This window comes from Clarias gariepinus, chromosome 25, assembly GCF_024256425.1.
Source record: "Clarias gariepinus isolate MV-2021 ecotype Netherlands chromosome 25, CGAR_prim_01v2, whole genome shotgun sequence".
NCBI lineage: Eukaryota > Metazoa > Chordata > Actinopteri > Siluriformes > Clariidae > Clarias > Clarias gariepinus.
Window position 1 is genome coordinate 23,157,501 of NC_071124.1, and position 21,010 is coordinate 23,178,510.

Sequence of the window (21,010 nt, forward strand, 5' to 3'; positions counted from 1 at the left end):
TACAGAAATAGGCTAGGCTAATGGAGCTAACACATGCGGGCTCATATCACTGCGTGTCCGAAGTTTAAAAAGGTAAAAGTGTATGTTAAAAGTGCTTTAGGTCAGAAAAAGCATAAAATTTATATATTAAATGCATAAAATATACAAAAAGTAATTAATTATTTGTTCAATTTTAGCCACATGGACACATTGGACACCAAATATGTCCATACCTGAAGTCACACTGTCACACTTTTTTAAATAAGATTATTGATTATTGATAAAGTTACACGCAGAGTCCTACACGTTAAATAATACATCCTTTCAGTTATGTGAGTAATAATAATAATAATAATAATAATAATAATAAAACACTAGGATGAACTCACCTGCCAGGATAAAGATGACGCCACCAGCGACAGAGATCTTAGCCTTGGTATGATCGCTAGAGCTCCCGACTGTGATGCATTTCAGACCCATGATGGATATGATCATAGAGAAGAAGCCCAAGATCAGGGCGCTGATCATCAGAGCCCGACATGCTTGGATAAAGCCTGGACAAAAGGTGAGAACCAACATAACGGTGATCTTTAAAGCGCCAAAAAGTCATAAGTGCCAAGAAGACGACTATCAGAGATTATAGTTCCACTTTTAAATAGAAATTGGTTTTAATGGTGTCACCTAAAAGTTTGGTAGCTTTTAAGACTGTGTGCATTCATTAGGGGAAAAAAACATCCTTTAAAACCATTAAAAACATTAAAACACAACTTATTAGCAGAAGATCATCAGATTTTGAATTTCATCATGTAATCAACAAATGACCTTCAGAAACTATCGATAACCATCATAATCCACAGGCGAATTCTTACATGAGATTGATCATAAGATTAGAAAATCTCACTTTTTTTAATCTAACATGACGAATTGGACAAATATGTGCAAATAAGTTCTGTAGGTTGCACAACATTTAACAAGACAATAAAATGTTGAACATAATGACATCATCCTTTAATAAAAGTAAAAAAAATAATCATAATTACATACAAATTTCTGTAAGAAGAATACACCACGTGTGTCACGACATGTTCGTTTCGAAAAATAATAATCGACTTTAGAGTTTTGTCACACGACTACAGCACGACAGAGTGTTTCATTCCTCACTTCCTAGCTACCGGGAAAACAGGATGTTTTACAGTCAACAGTAATCGATCAAAGCACAATTCCATGTTGTTGTTGTTGTTGTTATTTAGCGGCTTGCTTTGTTGAATAAATAGAAATATACAGTTAAAGTCTATTTTTTTTTAACAAAAATTTAAAATCTGAATTTTATTAAGTTTGTTTTTTGATTGTAAATATTAATCAAAAATACAACTTTTTGTAAAGTGCTGTAATAAATGTTGATTTAAAAAAAGATTGTACTTGGAAAAAAAAATAATAAGGCGGGCTTTGTCCTTCTCGCCAGATCCTTATCATGTGACTTTGACACAAAATGGCGGCCCAAAGCCAAGTCATTCTTGGGAAGTTAACCTTGAACATCTCATGTTTAATTTAAAACATTATTTATTAAAGTGTTCCACTGAATGGCCAAACTGTAACGTATAATATTTTCCAAAACAAACAAAAAATTTTTCATTTAAATATTCAGTAATGTTAAATTCGGCTCAGTTTCAATTGTTAGTGGATGAACTGGCTCACCTGGCAATTCCAGCAGGGACTGGAAGGCTAGGCACTCGGCGATCCCAGTGCTGTCTTCGGCACAGCTGTGCCACAGGTTCATGTACTGACGGCTTGAAACGATGACGCTACCGGAGAACGATGAAACCTTCCAGTAGTCGTTGGCCAAAGCGGCGCCTGTTACCAACCAAGACGCGACTCCTAGCAAGAACCCGGTCACTTCCAGCGCTGTCGACATTTTCACTCTGACTTTCCTCTCTAACTCTAAATTAAACCCCAGACCGGCCTTATGAAGCCTTTAAACTGTCTCCTCCGACTGCTTTCAGTGCTGCTAATCACCGAGACTGGAATTATTTCACCGGACTTTAGCCTTTACAGAGGGCCATAAACCTGAGCGCCACACCCTGCGCGCCCACTGTGCTCTCGATGACGATGATACAGGTGTGGAACCGTGGACACTTCTCCGTCTTTTAATGACACAGATAACCATGTTTGGCTTTGAGCAGGGATGATGGATGGCGGGAGGGTTTGTGTACTTGTAAGTCAATGAAAAATGACTTCTGAAGGTCGATGACAAAATATGTTTCTTGCCAATCTGATGGGAAGATACTTACATTCTACCCTCTGTTTTTTGACGACTTAAGGACGTCGTCTGTCTCATTTAGAGATGGAATTGATATTAAGCCACACTGATGCATACTTTGGGGTAACACTTTGGGGAAAAAATGTACAAATTATCAGTACAAAAGTCCTGTGTTACTGAATTATTATCCATCCTGGAGCAACCACGCATCGCTAGGGGTTACTTAAGAATTATATACTGTACATCTTGGAACATCTGTAGTTCAAATAAGGACCATGGAGGCCAATAGTGACCATTGTATTTGTTCTCATTTTTACGACCACGGTGGAACCTCTGGTCAACCTTCACACAATCCTTCACACACTGCGGGGAATTTGGGAACGCCAATTAGCCACCTAATCTGCATGTCTTTGAACTGTCAGGGAACCTGGAGGAAACCCACCAAGCATGAGAAGAACATGCAAACTTCATGCACACAGACCCTGAAGGTGCGAGGCGACAGTGCTAACCACCAACCCCCTGCTGTAAACTGTTGGATAGTTTCTAATGGCAGTGTTGAATGATACCAGACCCCAGAAAAGTCCAAACATATGTTTCAAATACGTCATTTCCCCCTAGGTATATGAGACTGTTCCTTTAGGCTTCTGGGGATTTCCACATTCTACCAGTGCAATTTTGTCAACAGGTCTTCAGTATCCATTAGTATCTGAGTGAGTAATGCGCTGCTGGCTGAACGGTTTCGTCAGGGTGAATTACACTCAGCTCAGTGTTTTGGTTTCATAGTGAAACTGTGTCATATGTACGTTAGACCCCATGATGAGCTTTTCTAACGTTTATGGCTTTATGGCCTGGTTAATGGTTTATCATCAAAACTCAAAGTCCGCACTCTGAGCGAAAGGCTACTTATGCTCTCTCTCTCTCTCTCTCTCTCTCTCTTTCGCTCTCTATCGCCATCTGTTGGAGGACAGTTAACATGACAGCCATCATCAAATACTGTACATGCAGACACACAGACGCCAAAATCTCATTATTTATAATTAAGGTTTAACTTAGTTTCAAGACTCAAGGGTGCTTTATTGGCCTGACAAATATTTACATTTGTATTGACAAAGCTTACTGACAAAAAGATAAGGCACATTATTTACAAAAGAGTATATATACAGTACACAAACGTACATAAAATAATAATAATAATAATAATAATAATAATAATAATAATTGAAAAATTGATTTTATTGAAAAATTCAGATTTCGTTCAATAATTCAGTGTGAATGTGGTGATATTTTAGACATGCAGTGAGGAAGGTCAGCTCTGTCCCTGTGTTATTGACTTGCACCGCTGGGACAGTGTCTTCTCTCGGGGCCGTGAGTGTCTGTCTGCGTCGCTCCGTGTTTACGGCCAGATGCTGCTCACTGAGCTTCTCAGCTTCGGGTCCGTCACCGAGCTCAGAGAGTCTGCCACGCTGTAGTGTGTGTGCTTAGGGCAGATAAACACTACGTCTTACTCAGCAGTTTAGTTTGTGTTTCCCAACAGTTACCCTTTAGTGTTTGTGTAATTTGGTTTATATTATATTGTCTTTGCTAATTGTGTGAATTTGGTCTGGTCCTTTATTATACACCCTTTACTAATCCTGAGACACTCACACACAAACACACACACTACACACAGGCCACACCCCCTTTACTGAGAATAACACACACACACACACACAGGCCACACCCCCTTTACTGAGAAAAACAAACACACACACACAGGCCACACCCCCTTTACTGAGAATAACACACACACAGGCCACACCCCCTTTACTCAAGTTCAAGTAGGCTTTATTGTCATTACAACCATATACAGTTAGTACACAGTGAAACGAAACAACGTTCCTCCAGGACCAAGGTGCTACATGCAACATAAATTTAAAACATAAATTAACAAAGACACTAAACTAGCTAACCAAGAGGCCTAGTTAGCTGGCTAGCAGAGACAGGACAGAGAGACCTAACATAAATTACAACATAAATTAACAAAAACTAACTAGCTAAGTAACATTTTTACAGACAACATACTGTAAAGTGCACGTGCAAATGTGCAAACAAGAGCAACAACAAAGTGACAGTGCGCAACCACGACATAACAGAACATAAAATATGGTGTTGAGGTCGTCGGTAAACATAAACATTCTTTAAAAACAGCAGCAAGAATTGAGGAATTAGTGCAAAAATTAGTCCAGTAATGATCATTGTGCAAAAGATAAACAGTGAAGCATTTACAGGTTGGTGTGTACGATAATTTGGTGGTGTAGGTCAGTGTGTCTGCACTTGTGTTGATTAGTCAGTCCAGTCCCAATATTTTGAGGTAGTTGAGTTAAGCTGTGTGATGATGTTTGTGTGTGTGTGTGTGTTTGTGTTTATCAGTCCAGTCCCTTTTTGTTCAGGAGACGGATGGCTTGTGGAAAAAAACTGTTGCACAATCTGGATGTGTGTGTCCGAATGCTTCGGTACCTTTTTCCAGAGTGTGAAGTGTGTGTGAGAGGGGTCTGTCCGATCAGCCACAATGCTGGTGGCTTTGCGGATGCAGCGTGTGGTGTAGATGTCTTCAATAGAGGGGAGAGAGACCCCGATGATCTTCTCCGCTGTCCTCACTATCCGCTGTAGGGTTTTGCGGTCCGATATGGCACAATTCCCAAACCAGACAGTGATGCAGCCGCTCAGAATGCTCTCGATAGTCCCTCTATAGAAGGTGGTCAGGATCGGTGGTGGAAGCTGGGCCTTCCTCAGTCTTCTCAGAAAGAAGAGACGCTGTTGGGCTTTCTTGTGTAGGGAGCTGGTGTTGAGGGACCAGCTGAGGTCCTTCTCTAGGTGGACACCCAGGAATTTGGTGCTTTCGACGATTCCCACAGAGGAGCCGTTGATGCTCAGTGGAGAATAGTCGCCTCGTGTCCTCCTAAAGTCAACAACCATCTCTTTTGTCTTGTCAACATTTAGAGACAGGTGGTTGTCTTTACACTAGTCCGTTAGCCTCTGCACTTCCTCACTGTACGCTGACTCGTCGTTCTTGCTAATGAGATCCACCACGGTCGTGTCATCAACTTAATGATGTGGTTCGAACTGTGTGTTGCTACACAGTCGTGAGTCAGCAGTGTGAACAGCAGGGGACTGAGCACACAGCCTTGTGGGGCCCCAGTGCTCAGTGTGGTGGTGCTGGAGGTGCAGTTCCCGATCCGTACTGACTGAGGCCTACCGGTCAGAAAATCCAGGATCCAGTTGCAGAGGGAGGTGTTCAGGCCCAACAGGTTTAGCTTCCCAATCAGTTGTTGGAGGATGATAGTGTTGAATGCTGAGCTGAAATCTATGTACAGCATTCGAACATATGTGTCCTTCTTGTCCAAGTTTGTTTTACTGAGAAAAACAAACACACACACAGGCCACACCCCCTTTACTGAGAGTAACACACACACACACAGGCCACACCCCCTTTACTGAGAATAACACACACATACACAGGCCACACCCCCTTTACTGAGAATAACACGCACACACAGACCACACCCCCTTTACTGAGAATAACACACACACACACAGGCCACACCCCCTTTACTGAGAATAACACACACACACACACAAAAGCCACACCTCCTTAACTGACACTGAAACACACACACAGGACACACCCCTTTATTGAGACTAACACACACACACACACACTACACACACAGGCCACACCTCCTTTACTGAGAAAAACCAACACACACACACACACACACACACACAAGCCATACCTTCTTAACCAAGACTGTCACACACAAACACAGTACACATTTCCTTTACTAACACACACACACACACACACACACACACACACACACAGGCCACACCTCCTTCAGTCAGACTAATTTGCATAAACCTTTATTAACCCTGATTCCTTTGATGTCTCCGACACTGGATTCATGTTTTTCTTTTACAAAAACACTAAAGATATTTTTCGGGACATTCTTTAAACCGCACGGCCTCCAGCACTGACAGGTTCATAACTCGTAACCGGTTCCTCTCAGAAACGTCACACATCTCTGTCCTCTCAATAAATCAAGGTTTAAAATGTGGGCGGGGCTTAAACAGGTCTTACAGGTCAGCAGCCTAATGACTTCACCTCCAAATTCCACCTTCACACACTTTAACCTCCACACACACACACACACACTTTCAAGATTCTCTTTATCTCTCTCTCTCTCTCTCTCTCTCACACACACACACACACACATATCCAGCTGGATGTTTTGGATTTATGCTGGACGGTTTGCTGGTCAGACGAGAGGGAGAACTTGGCAGGAGGTCGCTGGGCTGCTGAGCAGGTTTGGAGGTTATGTTCCAGAAGAGGAGTTTACTCAAGACTGTGACCTCTGCCCTCCTCATCACCACTCTCAGCCGTGAGTTCAGAAACGTTTTAAAAGTGCCGAAGCTGTAGGAAAACTACATTAAAAAAAAAACTTTTAATGCAATTTTTTTTTTATTTCAGGTTTTTTTTTTAATATCTTTTTATTATCATACTGTGTATGGTCGTGTACGTGACAAATAAAATGTGTCGCATGTGTTATTAGTTTTAGAAGCAAAATTTGGACACCAAATGTGTCAGATGATCATCTTGGGGAAAATTTTCAGTAAGTTACTCCAGGCATTTGGGAAGACGCAAAAAAATAATAATGGGAAAATTAAGGAGAAAAGAATTATAAATGGCATTCTTCAAGGACATGGTTTCTGAGTAAAATGATTTTTTAATTTATGAAAATCAAAATCTTTTCTTTCTTCATTGTTTTTTTCTTCTTCACAATTTTGTTTTTATGCCCGGATTACAAGGGGCAGAAAAGAAGTAAATAAAAAAAATCCTAAACAATAAATAGGGGGAACGTAAGAACACTGAAGAATTGCTGGTTCTTTGAAGAGTAATAAAATCTGTTGTTCTGTGATCGTGCTGAATGGGGATCACTTAAAGACCTGGTGAAGTTGCGTGGTAAGAAACAAATCAACAGTAAAAACCAGAGCGTGCACACACACACACACACACACACACACACACACACACACACACACACACACACAATGTGATGAGAAGAATTCACAGGATTGTGAATAAACAGCTGTGTGTCCATAAGGAAGCCACTTGTTAGTGAGACTCTTTGGATCAAATCCACTAGACTTTGGAGCGATGAAAAAAGGTCATGTGACTCGTCTGATGAGTCCATATTAAGGCTACTCCAGAGTGATGGGCGTGTCAGGGTACGAAGGGAAGTGCACTTAGCGATCATGCATAGTGTCCACTGTACAAGCCTCCGGAGACAGTCTTATGATCTGGGGTCGATTCAGTCGCTCAGGTCGAGACTCAGTAACGTTATGGGGCGATAAAATGAAGTCAGCTGACGACCTGAATGTACTGAATCACCAGAGTATCACCAGGAGTTTTTCTTCTACCCTTCCAGGATTTCGGACACCACAGTGTGTGCCACCAAAGTTATTATATCAAATAAGTACATGTACAGAAATTGTTAATATTATGTTACTTGGGTTAGTAAAGAAATCTTTGTAAAATGTAACGTTTTATTGTTATAAAACATTAGTATTTAATAAAATATTAAATTAACATCATTATTAAGATTATTATTATTATTATTATTAAACATATATATATTTTTATGTTTATTTTTTCCGACCAAACTGTATACAAACTGCCCTACAGCTTTACTCCAGTTATACTTTGTTTATAGAAGAAAGTAAACAAATTAATTAAATCATAACCTTAATGAAAACGAAATCGATTAAAAGAAAAAGAAAAATGAAACTGATTTCCTTTGTCACTGACAGTATAATAACATAACGAACCGAATCACGTCCCTCCACCGTCAGTGATGCAAATAATATCAGTGATTCATGCTGAAACTAAAAACAAATCTATAAGGTGTGTTGTGGAATGTGTAATGTGTCAGTCCTAATAATAATAATAATAATAATAATAATGATTATGGTTTAATAATAAGTCGTAATTTGTTTAGGAGTTGAATAGTTTAATTGCAGTACGAGGTTTGTCCACGGTGGCTCGGGGGTTAGCCCTGCCAGGGGAACAAATGTGTGCATGATGTTTGTGTGGCCTCCAGCGCGAGACATGTGCTCCAGGCTGACTGGTGTTTCCAGTTATTATTAGATCAGATCAGATTATGTAAGATTGAATTAGATTCAGATTCATTTGGGTTCGATTCCCAGCCAACGGCCAAACCTGGATAAAATGCGTTAGGAAGGGCATCCGGCGTAAAACCTGTGCCGAGTTGTTGTGCAGATTGGCTGGGTTACTATGGCAACCCCTCTAGGGGAGCAGCCGAAAGACTAACAACAACATTAATTAATAATTTTTTTTTTTTATATATACGGAAGTTATATCTGCTTGCGCCCTGTGTGTAGGTCCTTCCCAGGATGGTAGCGCTTGAATTAGGGTTAGGGTTAAATTGTCCTTGGAGCAAACGGATGCCCCCTCTGAGGCACATGAATCCAAACCCTGCATCATTCATGAACAGCTCAACAGTGGCAACTGGGCGGGGCTTAAACCCTCAGAGCCCTCAGACTGTGTAAGGTTCAGTGGTGTTGAAGCATCGACTGGGGATCTCTTATCCAGAGGGACTGAAGGTTACAGAGGAGATGCAGGGAAAGTGGAAAGACGAGTTCCTGTTCCTGTTTCAACTCTACAGACTCATGTTTCCTTAAACAGCCACAAGTTTACCCCCGAACCCCGACCCTGTGCGATCACTGACCGTACAGGAACTAGTCCACAGGTACACACCGATGAAGAAAGGGTTGAGTTGGGTGTCACGTGATGAAGAAAGCTTTGTGTAAGCTTGGCCCGAGGCAGAAAACAAGAATACAAGCAGCTGTCACACAAGCAGCTGTCACAGAAAGATCTCAGGAATCAACTAATTTTCTGCTCTTGAGCAACCTGGGGGTAAGATCTCGCTGGCAAATGATCTGAAAACCTGTTGGAATTGAACTCCATCCGTTTCTAATGATGTAAGCAGGGTATGAAGGGTGATTACTGTAGGTGTTTGGACTTGGAGAACTGGTTTGTGCCTTCAGTGGCTGGTGTCGTGTTTAGAAATGCAGACAAATTCTGATTTTGTTTTGTTCAATTTTTAAACTTGCGAGGAAGGCGGAGATACTGATGCTTGTACTTCACCATACTGGAATTTAAAAGTGATAATTAGATTTATGTGAGAAAGAAGTGGAGTTTTGGTCCTGAGATATGATATGATGTTCTGTGATGTTCAGTGTTAAAGAAAATGGAGACGAGATGTGTACCGTAGATATGGGCAAAAGAAAATAAAATGGATCTCAATGCTTCATCAAAATGATACAATTCTTGATTTGAGCTATGTATGTTTTTTCCGAATCCTCTGTTTTAATACCCAGTTTATTACTGTATCATGTCCGGGTCCTGAGATTCGACCAGTACAAGTTTGCTAAAGAGGAGGTACTCCGAAAAATCCTTTGTTATCCTATTTTTTTAATATTTAAATGTGGATTATGTGATGTACTAAAAAAGAGGTAAACTTAGGCTCATTTTAACATATGAAATATAACTTCACCAGCAGTGTTTTTTTTTATTTTTTTTTTACGGCAAATAAAAAGAACGCCTGTTTTTCAATCACAACTGGAGTGACAGCTTCTACAGTAAAGGCTTTTAAAGTATGCGAAGGGTTAAAACATTTTCAACTCTGTTGAAGAATTAGGAAGATAAGGTGTTTGTCTACCGATGTTTACAGTTTTGTAAAAGTAACCTTTGTGACTTAATGTCTGATTTAAAAAGACGGGTCACAGTTATGAACCAATGTGAACGAATGAATAAAGATTATTGGAAATTTTTTAATAATTAATATATTTTAAATTAAACATTATTACAGTATTAAACTTTTTTGTTTGTCTGGCTGCTTAAAAACAAACAAATAAACAAAAAACAAAATAAAAAAAAACTGAAAAAAAAGGAGAGCCAAAAAAAAAAAAAATACAGATTAATTAAGGGAAATGTCAATCATGATCAGGAAGTGGTTAGGGTTAGGATTAAGTGCCAGAACACATAACATCGAACCCACACTGTAAAGCCTGAACACCATCTAAAAATGAAACTCTCTATATTCTGCATTTTATTTGTCTCACTGAACCAACTGCTCTATACAGTACAATCGAAAAACTAATTTTGAGAATGCGAGAGCTAATGATCTCGACACGTCCCGTCTCCAGATGCTGTGCTCCTGCCCCCATCACTGAACGTCTCGATACAGTCGGAGAACATGCGGCACATCCTGAAGTGGAGCTCTCTGAAGGAAGCCTGCCGCTCCGTCAACTACACTGTCAAGTATCAGGGGTGAGAAAACACACAACTGTTATTCACTTCCTGATTTGTAAAGTTCAGAGTGTTCAGAATCAGAGGGATCAGCTCATGGGGCTTAGGGATACTGTACAGTAAGTCACATTCGCTCTGCTATTCTAAGCTGAATTGATCTTTTATTACATGATGTTGTGTTACATGAAATCTCCAGCATCGTTGAACAAAAACTTTAAATTAAACAGACCTTAAGTTAAAGATAGTTACTTATTCAACTGAAATATTTACTTTATATTAAACCAAATAATTACAGCTTGTGGTGACACTTTAGCTCAATATTGATTAGTTTAGCTGCCACAGGGGTAGCTCAGTGGTTAAGGCATTGGACTACGGTTCGGAAGATCCCCGGTTCAAACCCCACAACCACCAAGTTGCCACTGTTGGGCCCTTGAGTGCGGCCCTTAACCCTCAACTGCTCAGATGTGTAATGAGATAAAAATGTAAGTCGCTCTGGATAAGAGCGTCAGCCAAATGCCTAAATGTAGTTTATTAGTTTATATATTAGTAGATTCTATAATTAAGCAAAACAAATATTATAATAATGACGAAGGCGGGTTTTCATCTCTAGTCCTGCCTCTCTAAACACACCTGATCTGATTAAATATATTTTATTATGAATGTTTTTTTCTTTCAAAATAATTTGCTTAGATTCTTGAGTTCTTGATTCTGATTAGTCATAAGAAATAGTTTTGATTGATTTTCTCTAACAGCAGCTCAGACAGTGATGCAGCTGCAAATCATAATATGCAAAAATAGAAACTGTTTTTGGTGAAGGTTTCTGTAAGGAGGAGATTATTTAATATTTAAGGAAGGAGTCTTCAGTGTCAGTGGGAGGGTTTTGCAAAAGTCAGAACAAAAGCTCATTATTGTTTATTAGGAACTATATATATATATATATATATATATATATATATATATATATATATTATATATATATTATATATTAAATATTATATATATTATGTATAATATTATTATATATTATGTCTTTATTGTATTGGAGCAACTTCAAAAAGTGTTGTAAAGTTAGTATGAAAGTGTATATATTGTAAATAAAGAGTCAGCCAAAAGAAAGTATACACACTTCAGGAAAAGAAAAACTGGTATAACTTGTAAAACTTGATAATATTATTAATATTATATTAATATAATATACATCATACTATTTTTTTGGATCACTCTGTATATTACTAGAATGTACTTAAATAAAAAGTATTTCTGTTCACTATGTATCTTGTATCTGTAATGTGTTTTATATTTCTATTATGTATTTAATAAGTAAAAGGAATTCAACAGAAAATTCACTTACCATGATAAATATTTAACATACAGTACTGTGCAAAAGTCTTGAAAAAAAAAAAGAAAAGACTTTAAATCAAAAGGGGGACAAAATGATACCTGCGTACACACTAAAGCTGAATGCATAATTGCTTGCGTGATGTCATGGTTTAGATGGCTAAACAAAACTTGTGTGTGGGTGGATTTACTTTAACTGGCGCCGTTTAACGTAGGGCGTCTTCAATTTACGCAATATTATAGCAATTATTGTCAGATTAACTGAGACGATTTCAAGAGAACTAGAGCATTTCGCAATTTGAATTGCTTTTGCAGTCATTAATGCACAAAACGTCTGGTACAAAAAACGCAACAGTTATATTAAGCAGGAACTGGTTGTATTGCTATCCGAGGGTGGGGTTTAATGATATTAACTATAAGTAACTTAAGTATTATTTTAAAACTCTACTCATAGTACTATATCTCTTCACGCTGTACAGCAGACGTCTACTCATCAGTTCAAAGGTAGAACCAGATGATCCAGATCGAGGGTAACCTAGTTTCAATGAAAACATCATTAAGTCCTATATTAGAGTATTACTGTACATGTTAAGTATTGTATTGGAGCATTTAGGGTAAGGGTTCAGTTATTCGGTAAGGGGAAGCCGCTTGAATGTTTATGAAAAAGGCTTTGTAAGAAGAAGCAGATGAACAGATAATGAGTGTGAAGGTGCATTTTGTTCTTTGAGGTTGTCGACTCAAGTATATTTCCTCTTAACCCCCCAATGACAAACATTTAGTTCAAGTTCAAGTTCAAGTAGGCTTTATTGTCACTTCAACAATATACAGTTAGTACACAGTGAAACGAAACAACGTTTCTCCAGGACCAAGGTGCTACATGCAACATAAACTTACAACATAAATTAACAGAGAAGCTAAACTAGCTAGCTAGGAGGCCTAGTTACCTGGCTAGCAGAGACAAGACAGATATTCCTAACATAAATTACAACATAAATTAACAAAAAAACTAACTAAAGACTAACTAACTAAAAGACTATCTACAGGTTTTTTTTTTTCCAGACAACAGACAACAACAGAAAAGTGCACGTGCAAATGTGCAAAACGAGCAACAACAAAGTGACAGTGCGACAACAACGACATATCAGGACATAAAACATAAAATATGGTGTTGAGGTAGTAAAACATAGCAGCAAGAATTTAGTTACTAGAAGGTCCAAAAATGACAATTTTTTTACCCTAAATGTTCAAATGAAGTAAGAAAAAGCTCAACCCTACTTCAGAGACTTGAAGCGAAGCGAGCATCCAAAATCAACAAGGTTTTAATGTTAATTGTCTACATACTGTACTTTACAAGTTTGGAAATGAAGTGTAAACCCATGATGGCTTGGGGAAGCTCTTCACAAAACCAGATCTTTACATTTACACCCTGTAGTTCGGACAAATACTGACAGATTTCTGTTTTATATGAAGTAATGTTCTAGGATTTTAAAGATGAAAAGGGAAAAGGTCACAGTGTATAACCAAATGAATGCTGCTTATGCCACAAAGTTTAGAAATGCTTTAATTAAATTGAGGTAAAAGGTAAAAGTTTTACATCCAAGCTTGTTCATTTGACTCCTTAGCCAACATGATTTTTTTAAATAGAAAATCTATTTCGGACCGGATTATAGTGATAAAAATAAAAACTTTCACATCGTCTTAAAGAGACAGAATTATAGTTCCTATAAATCAAAAACGTATTGACAGCGTTTGTGAATTTAGGAATTTTCTTAATCAAAATCTGTAATTAAATAAAAAATAAATCTAAAAGAATGTAAAAAAATGGAACATTCATTAAAAAACATTATTCTGCTTTTCTATTCATTTATTAAGTATTTGAAAATATACTTACTTAAAAATATTTTTTCATTTTAATGAAATGCCATTATTAATAATCTTTTTTTTTTTATTTAAGCACCTTAAATAGAAGTGGTCAATAAATTAATTGCAATAATTATTCAAATAAATAAAATAATAAACGCACAAATGTAAATAATAACTCTAATATTATTATAATAAATAATAATAATAAATTAAATACTTTTTAAAAATAAAATATTTATAAATAAATTCAGAATAAAATCACAGTAAAGGATTTTAATAAAATTATGAATTGATATATATTTTTTTTATATACTTTTATTTTTTTAATTAACCAGTACTCACTAATAAAACCAGACTCTGTGGAATGTCTGCAAGTAAAAGAAAAAGTTGTATCAATTAATTAAGTTTAAAAACTAAAATCATGAAACATAAAATTATGTAAAAAAAAAAAAAACCATAAAAACCAAAAAATTTACAAATCACAAAAGCAGTCAGATTAATCTATAGCACTTGCATTTCTTATATTCTCTTGAACAGGGTTAAAGAACAATGAAAGAACATTTTATACTAATTTATTCACTTTCTGTTTTGCTTTCTTGTGAATTCTTACACCATTGTTGCTGAACCTGATCGAGTAATTTATGAGGAATTTGGCTGTGAGGGAAATAAAACCAACTCACCTTTAATTACAGTATATCTGCTTAGGAATTAGTGATCGGGTGCTTACAGTGAAATATATCACATTGTGAACAGTGTTCAGACGCAGGGCTTCACCTCTTGTGCTCATTATAAAGGTTTTAAATACCATCTAATGACGCACGAATGTGACTTGTTAATTACAAGGTTAATTAATTCCAACAGTTTTCCAACATAGCTGACACATATTTTGCAGGTTAATCATTTTAATTGCATGGGTGTCAAAAACACGCCTTTATTACCGCTGCAGGAATGAGTTGCTCCTGATGCGTGTGACTTCATGATCGTTGTGTTTTCTTGTGCAGGGAGTTTGAATACATGCAGAGCAGGTGGCAGGAAGAAGACTCATGCACAGAGATCTCAGACACCGAGTGCGACCTGACCCTCGCCCTGAGCTCGGACTCCGATTACAACATCACGGTGCTAGCATGGTGTAACGACTCAGCGTTGGGGATTCCTCTACCGAAGACCTTCAACCGCAGAGACAGTGAGTCTCCGTTACGCTACCCTGGATAACCGACAATACACTGTATTATTAGCACTATTAACACACCTGAGAGCTGAATTCTCAATTCTGATTGGTCTGAAGATCTGTAATAATGTTGTACGTCCTCGTTGCTATAGTTACAGATCATTCGTAGGCAGACATATAGAAGATTTTCACAAAGAAGATGTTTAGTTAAGATTTTTTGGAAGGAATCTCCAGCGTCAGTGCTTTGTAAAAAAAAATTTCCACCATGGAAAGAACCTCTGTTTATTATAAAGAAAACTCTATAATTATAGTAAAAGACATTCTACAGCATTAATAGATAGAATGTATAGCATGTTGGTAACATGAGACATCGTGGAGTGCCTTTATAGGAAAATAATAAACTCCATGGTGGCATTGCCTAGTCAAGTAAAACCTGGAAGATGTTGCCAGTCTTGTCACTCATCAGTCTTATTGATTTTGTAAAAAAAAAAAAAAAAGAAAAACAACTTCTTGACCTTTTTGTTATTTCTTGTTTTTTTCCCCATCACTCAGCTATTCTGCTTGCACCGAACATGAGCGTGACTCCAGGAGTAGGCCAAATCGAAGTTTTCTTCAGAGAGCTCCAAAATCATATTTACGTAAAACTTCAAATTTGGAAGAAAGGGGACGAGCAAAACGTAAGAAGTGAAATTCATCAGTGGCTAAAAAGAAGGAAACTTTTAATACAGATTTTGGTCATACTGACAACCTCTTCTTTATCCGTCTCATTTCCAGGTCACTAGTTTGTTGATCACAGATGAAAAATTCCTTTTCGACGTCTCAGGTGGTGGAAATTACTGCCTGAAAGCGGTGGCTACGCTGGTCATCACCAACAAGAGCAACAGTACGGATACACTCTGCGTCTCTGTCCCGGGTGAGATTTAGTCTTCATTAATAAACAACACTTGCTAAGTTTTAGGAACTTGAACATGCTGACTATTTAGCGTAATCACATGCCTTTTCTTTTCTTCGAGACACGCCTAATAATGTAGCAGGTGTTTGAAATGTAACAGAAGCTGTTTGCAGACAAGGACGTTCACAATCGGGAAGACGAAAGAGAAAGAGAGAGAGAGAGAGAGAGAGAGAGAGAGAGAGACTACAGTGAGATAAAATAAGCCCTGCACTTTTGGTACTTAAGTACATTTATAGGTGAATACTTTAACTCAAGTACACATGTAAATAGGGGATTTCTACTTGTACTTGAGGAATGTGATTGGGTATCAAAAAGTTTTGAATGTAGTTTTGTAACACGCCACCAGATGGCAGCAAACACAATCACAGGGAGCACCAACGATCATAAGTCAGTGTGCCAAAAGACATTGTCCTGTGAACATCGGGAGCTGTGCAAGAATAAGTTAATGGTTGGTGGTTTAAGCCCCTCCTCACCAGGTGGGTCCTTGGGGCAAGACCCTTAACACTACGCCCCACGCAAAATAAGACGCTACATGCAGTGTCGGTCCTAAGCCTGGTTTCAAAAGGGAAGGATTGTGAAAATAATCAACCTATATTGGGATCCATGGTGATTGAACTGAACATCTTACTTTTTCCCCCCCAGAGCCGGAACCCGTGTGGCTCATCCCGCTCGCTGTGGGCATGGCGGTGGTATTAACCTTCGCCATGGCTTTAATTCTGGGGTTGTTAACATTGCGTTGTAGCCGCTGGCTCCAGAAGATCAAGTATCATAAAGAGGAAATGCCTAACGCGCTGGTGAGTATATCTGTTTTTTTTGTTTGTTTTTTTTTAAGCTTTTTGCCCCCCAAAATAAGTCATTGTTGCCGTTATAATATTTTTTGCCACAGGTGTGTGCTACCTGTACTGTACATACAGTAGACCATGTGAAAGGGGTGGGGCGTCATCCTGGTCCATTTGTTACTCTAGTTAGATTTTTCTCTGCAAATAATTGTATAATCGTGTGCCAACAACTACAGTACTGTATGTTCGACATTCTGCCAGAATATAATGGTTTATAACTAGATCGCTATACGTACAGTATACAGGATGTATCTGTGCGCTCACACACTCACCAATTGCATGTTAAAGATAAAAAAACATGGCTGTTTATCAGGTTTCACTGTCGATCTGTAAAACGCATTAAACAATGTGACGAGTATAAATTACATGGTGGTGAAAAACAAGTGCTGTTAAACAGGTGAACCAATTACAGTATGTCTTATAACACAAGGAGTTTTAACGAAATCCCGAGAGCTTCTACAGCAGGGTTGGGGTGAAGTTCGCCAATTTGTCAACACATACACCAGCAAATTATCCAGTACTCTCAGGATAACATTTCCCTATTATGAGCTACTATTATAATTAAGAGATAATAAGTCATAATTATGAAAAGTCCACCGAATGTGCTCCTGTAATGCAGAATATTATTACTATGATCTTATAGTGTCTTTTAAAGAGGAACGAATGATGTTTAATTTGGGGTTCCTTATTTGTCACGTCTGCCCGGTTAAAAGTGAGAGTGGAGATTTTTGGGCCATGCTGTGTACCCTACGTTTATTACGAATTGAAAAGCAAGCGAGACAAGATTGAAGATACAGTAATACTATCAGTGAAAGTGTATCCTGATCTCCTGATCCATGCTTTCGTAAATATTTATACACATTTATATTTTTATCAGATGAAAAGAAGCACTAAATACAAATCATGCCCTTTTATGTTTTAGTGTCCATAACCTTTTTTTTTTTTTTATTCAAATCTTTTAATGATCTTCACTGTCATTCAGACGAAACTCGCACAATTTAGATTTCACATGAAAAGACATAAACCTGAAAAAGTGTATTATTATAAAATTCTAAATTGGACATTGCAACATGAATTTGACATGGTTACGGACACTACAGACTTTTTCCTTTTTACACTTTAACAATTTAAGCAACAATTTTTCCAGGTTACATGCTTCTAGGAGTTTACACCAATTTTAGTATTAATACTAGGGAAGCGAGATTGGTTACTTCCATGTTGCAAAAACTTCAGAAGTAGCTTCTTTGGCCACGCACATTTTTCTGTGTTATATGTATAACATAAAAAAAAGATAAAATCATTACCAATACTGTTTTTAGCTGTATATAAGTGCATAAATAAGCAAATTTAAAACACATTTTTTAACAATCTTGTACCCGTCCTTTCTCACATTGTAAGAGGACATTAGAAAATCGAAAAAATATTTATCGAACTCGTGTGCGATGTTGTTATGATGGGTTTAATTTTTTTCGTTCCTGAACATTTGTGTGTTGTTCTTGATCTCCTTAGCTCGGCTGGCCAAGCGGCCCGGTATCTTCCTTTGCCATCCTGCAAGAGCCGACACACTCCCTGCTACTGATTTACCCATCAGAAGAGAGATGAAGAGGTGACATGATTCCACCATGAATCTGCTCATTTATGAAATATTAAGCCATGATTTCACCAGCAATCATGATGATGCTACTGTGAAGGAACTGTTTGCTGATTCAGTTCAGAAAAACAACATACTGTGAGACATTGCGTATTTATTGCTGTGCATCATCAGGAACTGAGTGTGGTTTGCACGCAAGTGGTTTTGAGCGCTCCCTAGTGGTGCTATGGAAAAACGCTCGTCTGGGCCGCGAATCCTGATGAAGTCGATCGTAACCAGGAGCCGAGGGGCTAAAAGTTGCCTGGAGTATGTTCTGTGTATGGGAGGATCCAATCACGCTCACGTCCTCTGATCACGCTGTCGTGAGAGGGCTGGGAAGTGGCTGATGAGAAGGATTGTGGAGGAGAGACATGGAAAGAGAAAAAAATTGTGAATGAGACGAAGAGTTATTAATGTGTGAAACATTCTGCATATTTAGAGTTTATCAGGTGCTTAACTTGATTTTCTAGAGGAAGTTAATATTTTATAGTACTGATATAATACATTTTTAAGTCTGTGCTGACAATTTCCGTATTAACCTCTCACTACATGTGTGTGTGTGTACCTCAGTGGAAATTGTTGTACATAAAAACAGAACATTTAAAGTAAAATTAAGTAAAAAATAAGAAGTTTTCCTATGTCTTATATCTAAATCTTTAATAACTTTATTGTCCCATATCACTAAGTCTTTTCCAAAGGATTTTTTTTAGGGTTTGTGTTTGTGGAGTTTTTTTTTTTTTTTGGTACTATACTGTAAGTCCCCTACATATGAACGAGATCCAGTCTGAGAGCTTGTTTGTAAGTCTGATTTGTTCATATAGTAAGTCCAACAAACATTTTGTAGGTACTAGGATACTAACACAATTACCTATACACAGTATATTATAGTACAGTACTGTACTGTAATAGGTTTATATTTTTGCACAAATAATACATAAAAAAAATGAACACACTTCTTAGCTGTACCAGCTTCATCGCCGCTATGTAATTTTACACTTGTTTCCGGATATCCTGTGCACTACGGTACTGTACACCAGGGCCGGACTGGAAAATTTAAAAAAAAAAAAAAAAAAATTAATAAATTAACAACTAAAAGACTTTAAAATCACATGAGGAAATATTTTATTCACAATAGAACATAGCAAACATAAATGTTTAAACAGAGAAATTTTACACTTTTATCCATTTCAAATTTCATGCCTGCTACAGGTCTCAAAAAAGTTAGTACGGTAAAAGTAAAAGTAAAAGTAAAAGGCTGAAAAGCAAGTTTTGAAAATGTTCAGCTGGAAGAAAATCCAGCATCAGGTCCTGTAACATGATTAGCTATAAAAGGGATGTCTTCGAGAGGCAGAGTCTCTCAAAGGTAAAGATGGGCAGAAGCTCTCCAATCTGTGAAAGTGTACGTAAAAAGATAGTGGAATATTTTTGAAATAACATTCCTCAACGTCAAATTGCAAATGCTTTGCAAATCTCATCATCTTTAGTGCATTTCATCATTCAAAGATTCTGAGAAACTGGAGAAATCTCTGTGCATAAGGGACAAGGGCGAAGACGACCACAAACTCCTCAGCAGCTGGAAACCTAGATCAGGCAAGAACGGGACCAAAACTCCAGGAACTCATAACCTCAATGCCCAGAAATATTTAAACTGTTTTGAAAAGAAGAGAAGATGCTACACAATGGTATACATGCCCCCGTGCCAACAGGCATCAAATTTGAAATGAGATCATTTTGTCTACAAAGTTGTAAAATTTCTCAGTTTAAACATTTGTTCCATCATGAATCAAAAATTTCCTCATGTGATTTGAAAGTCTTTAAGTTTTCATTTTATTCCAATTTAAAAAATGTCCCAACTTTTCTGGAATTCGAGTTGTAAATATTATACTGTATACACTGTATATAATATATAGTCATTAACAGATTAAACTGACCTACAATTGAAGCTCAGAAATGTTGTAACATGTTGCTGTTTCTTCTTGAAGTGCTTTTTTATCGCGTGCCCTTTGCTGTTCTGCTCCACCTGGCCGCTTTCTCTCCATCCTAACATGTCTGTTTAAGCGCTTTGCCCAGTCAAGACTAACAGAATCAGATTAATAAGCAGATTCATTTCTATACTATTATTATTTAATGAACTAATTAATGAATCCCCCATGTTATATTGTATGCCGGACATGTGATCTAACATGTTTAGATTGAACATGCGCGAACGCATGTTTGTATCTTGAAAAGTTCATAACTCGAATGTTTATATGTAGGGGACCTGGACTTTTTTTGATTGGTTTTATGAAGTGATAAGTGATGAAGTATATATAACATGTAATAAAAAATATATTTATTGTTTTTTTTTGCAGAAATTTTTTATTGTTTAATTATATAATACTGAGACACACATCTACATCTATCTGTACATTTAAAGACAATAGGCTTGAACTCTGAAAAATTATAAAAATATAAGTCAAGAGCTGTGACATACTGTATCTACTGCATGTTAAATCCAGTTTTCACTATTAAAGCCAAAATTGTGGCTCATCATTGCTCTGACCTCATGAGCTACAGGGTTAGGGTTAGGGTTAGTACGGTGCCTCACAACAATTAATCCCACTCCTTAGTAACTTG

At 37.5% G+C, this 21,010-nt stretch overlaps 2 protein-coding genes across 2 annotated transcripts in view; one reads left to right on the top strand and one right to left on the bottom strand.

Moving 5' to 3' along the window:
- cldn15la (claudin 15-like a) overlaps positions 1–2,015 on the bottom strand; it is a 4,432-nt gene extending 2,417 nt beyond the window's left edge. The window contains exons 1-2 of the mRNA XM_053486634.1: positions 1,675–2,015; positions 369–533 (exon numbers count right to left, since the gene is read on the bottom strand). Coding sequence (XP_053342609.1) covers positions 369–533; positions 1,675–1,891 — 382 coding nt within the window. The 5' untranslated portion in view covers positions 1,892–2,015. The remainder of the gene's footprint in view (positions 1–368; positions 534–1,674) is intronic.
- A 4,125-nt stretch (positions 2,016–6,140) lies between these two features.
- On the top strand, positions 6,141–19,628 carry crfb16 (cytokine receptor family member B16). Its single transcript, XM_053487297.1, has 8 exons — positions 6,141–6,355; positions 6,496–6,654; positions 10,502–10,625; positions 14,807–14,988; positions 15,526–15,650; positions 15,748–15,886; positions 16,568–16,719; positions 18,274–19,628. The coding sequence occupies exons 2-8, from the start codon at positions 6,591–6,593 to the stop codon at positions 18,364–18,366; spliced, it is 879 nt and encodes a 292-aa protein (XP_053343272.1). The 5' UTR covers positions 6,141–6,355; positions 6,496–6,590; the 3' UTR covers positions 18,367–19,628.
- Positions 19,629–21,010: the final 1,382 nt, after the last annotated feature.